The sequence below is a fragment of the Camelina sativa genome, chromosome 16, assembly GCF_000633955.1.
Source record: "Camelina sativa cultivar DH55 chromosome 16, Cs, whole genome shotgun sequence".
Classification (NCBI taxonomy): domain Eukaryota; kingdom Viridiplantae; phylum Streptophyta; class Magnoliopsida; order Brassicales; family Brassicaceae; genus Camelina; species Camelina sativa.
In genome coordinates this window covers 7,556,655-7,557,353 of record NC_025700.1, presented here as the reverse complement: position 1 = coordinate 7,557,353, position 699 = coordinate 7,556,655, and the positions used below count along the sequence as shown (strand labels likewise).

General features: G+C 41.6%; 1 protein-coding gene across 1 annotated transcript; it reads left to right on the top strand.

The window, feature by feature from the left end:
- LOC104753460 (heavy metal-associated isoprenylated plant protein 3-like) lies at window positions 82-699 on the top strand. The gene is made up of 3 exons (XM_010475712.1): window positions 82-99; window positions 199-286; window positions 410-699. Exons 1-3 carry the CDS (start codon window positions 82-84, stop codon window positions 697-699), a joined length of 396 nt encoding a protein of 131 aa, XP_010474014.1.

The window sequence follows — 699 nt, the reverse complement described above, 5'->3', positions numbered from 1 at the left end:
AAGAGGTAGATGTTTCTCAGGCTTACTTGCTGCTCAAGTAACATTCATCATCTCAGATCAAACCCAATTCCTTTGTAGGAAATGTACTGTAGCCAACTAGCCATTATCTTCTAGGTGCTCCTACTGGATAAGTAGCTAATCTTGCCGTTCACATTACTTGCTATGACTTTATAATCTGTTTTTGACTTTCTTGTTTAGGTTGCTGTGACTACAGTGGTACTGAAGCTGAATTGCTCATGTGATGGCTGTATCAAGAGGATTTACAAGACTATCCGTAACACCAAAGGTCAGAGTTATTTATCGCCTATGGTTTCCATTATTTTTGACTGCTACAGAACTTAATTTGTGTATTGAGTTTGACTCAAAACAGAACGTTGTCTTAACATCATTTGAGTAAATGTGTCAACAGGAGTGTATCAGGTCAAAATGGACAAGGAGAAGGAAACGGTAACAGTCATGGGGGCGATGGATGTTAAGAATGTGACAGAGGATGTGAAACGTAAGCTGAAGAAAACAGTCCACGTCGTGCCTGAGAAGAAGAAGAAAGAGAAAGACAATGCAGAGGGAATCACCAAAGTCGGGTCTCCGTTTCTACCTTGTTATGGTTGCACTCATGGGTTTGGGCCTTACCGGTTCCCAGAAGGCCCAATGACTGGTTTTTTCAGTGAGGAGGATCAGAGCTTTTGCAGCGTTATGTGA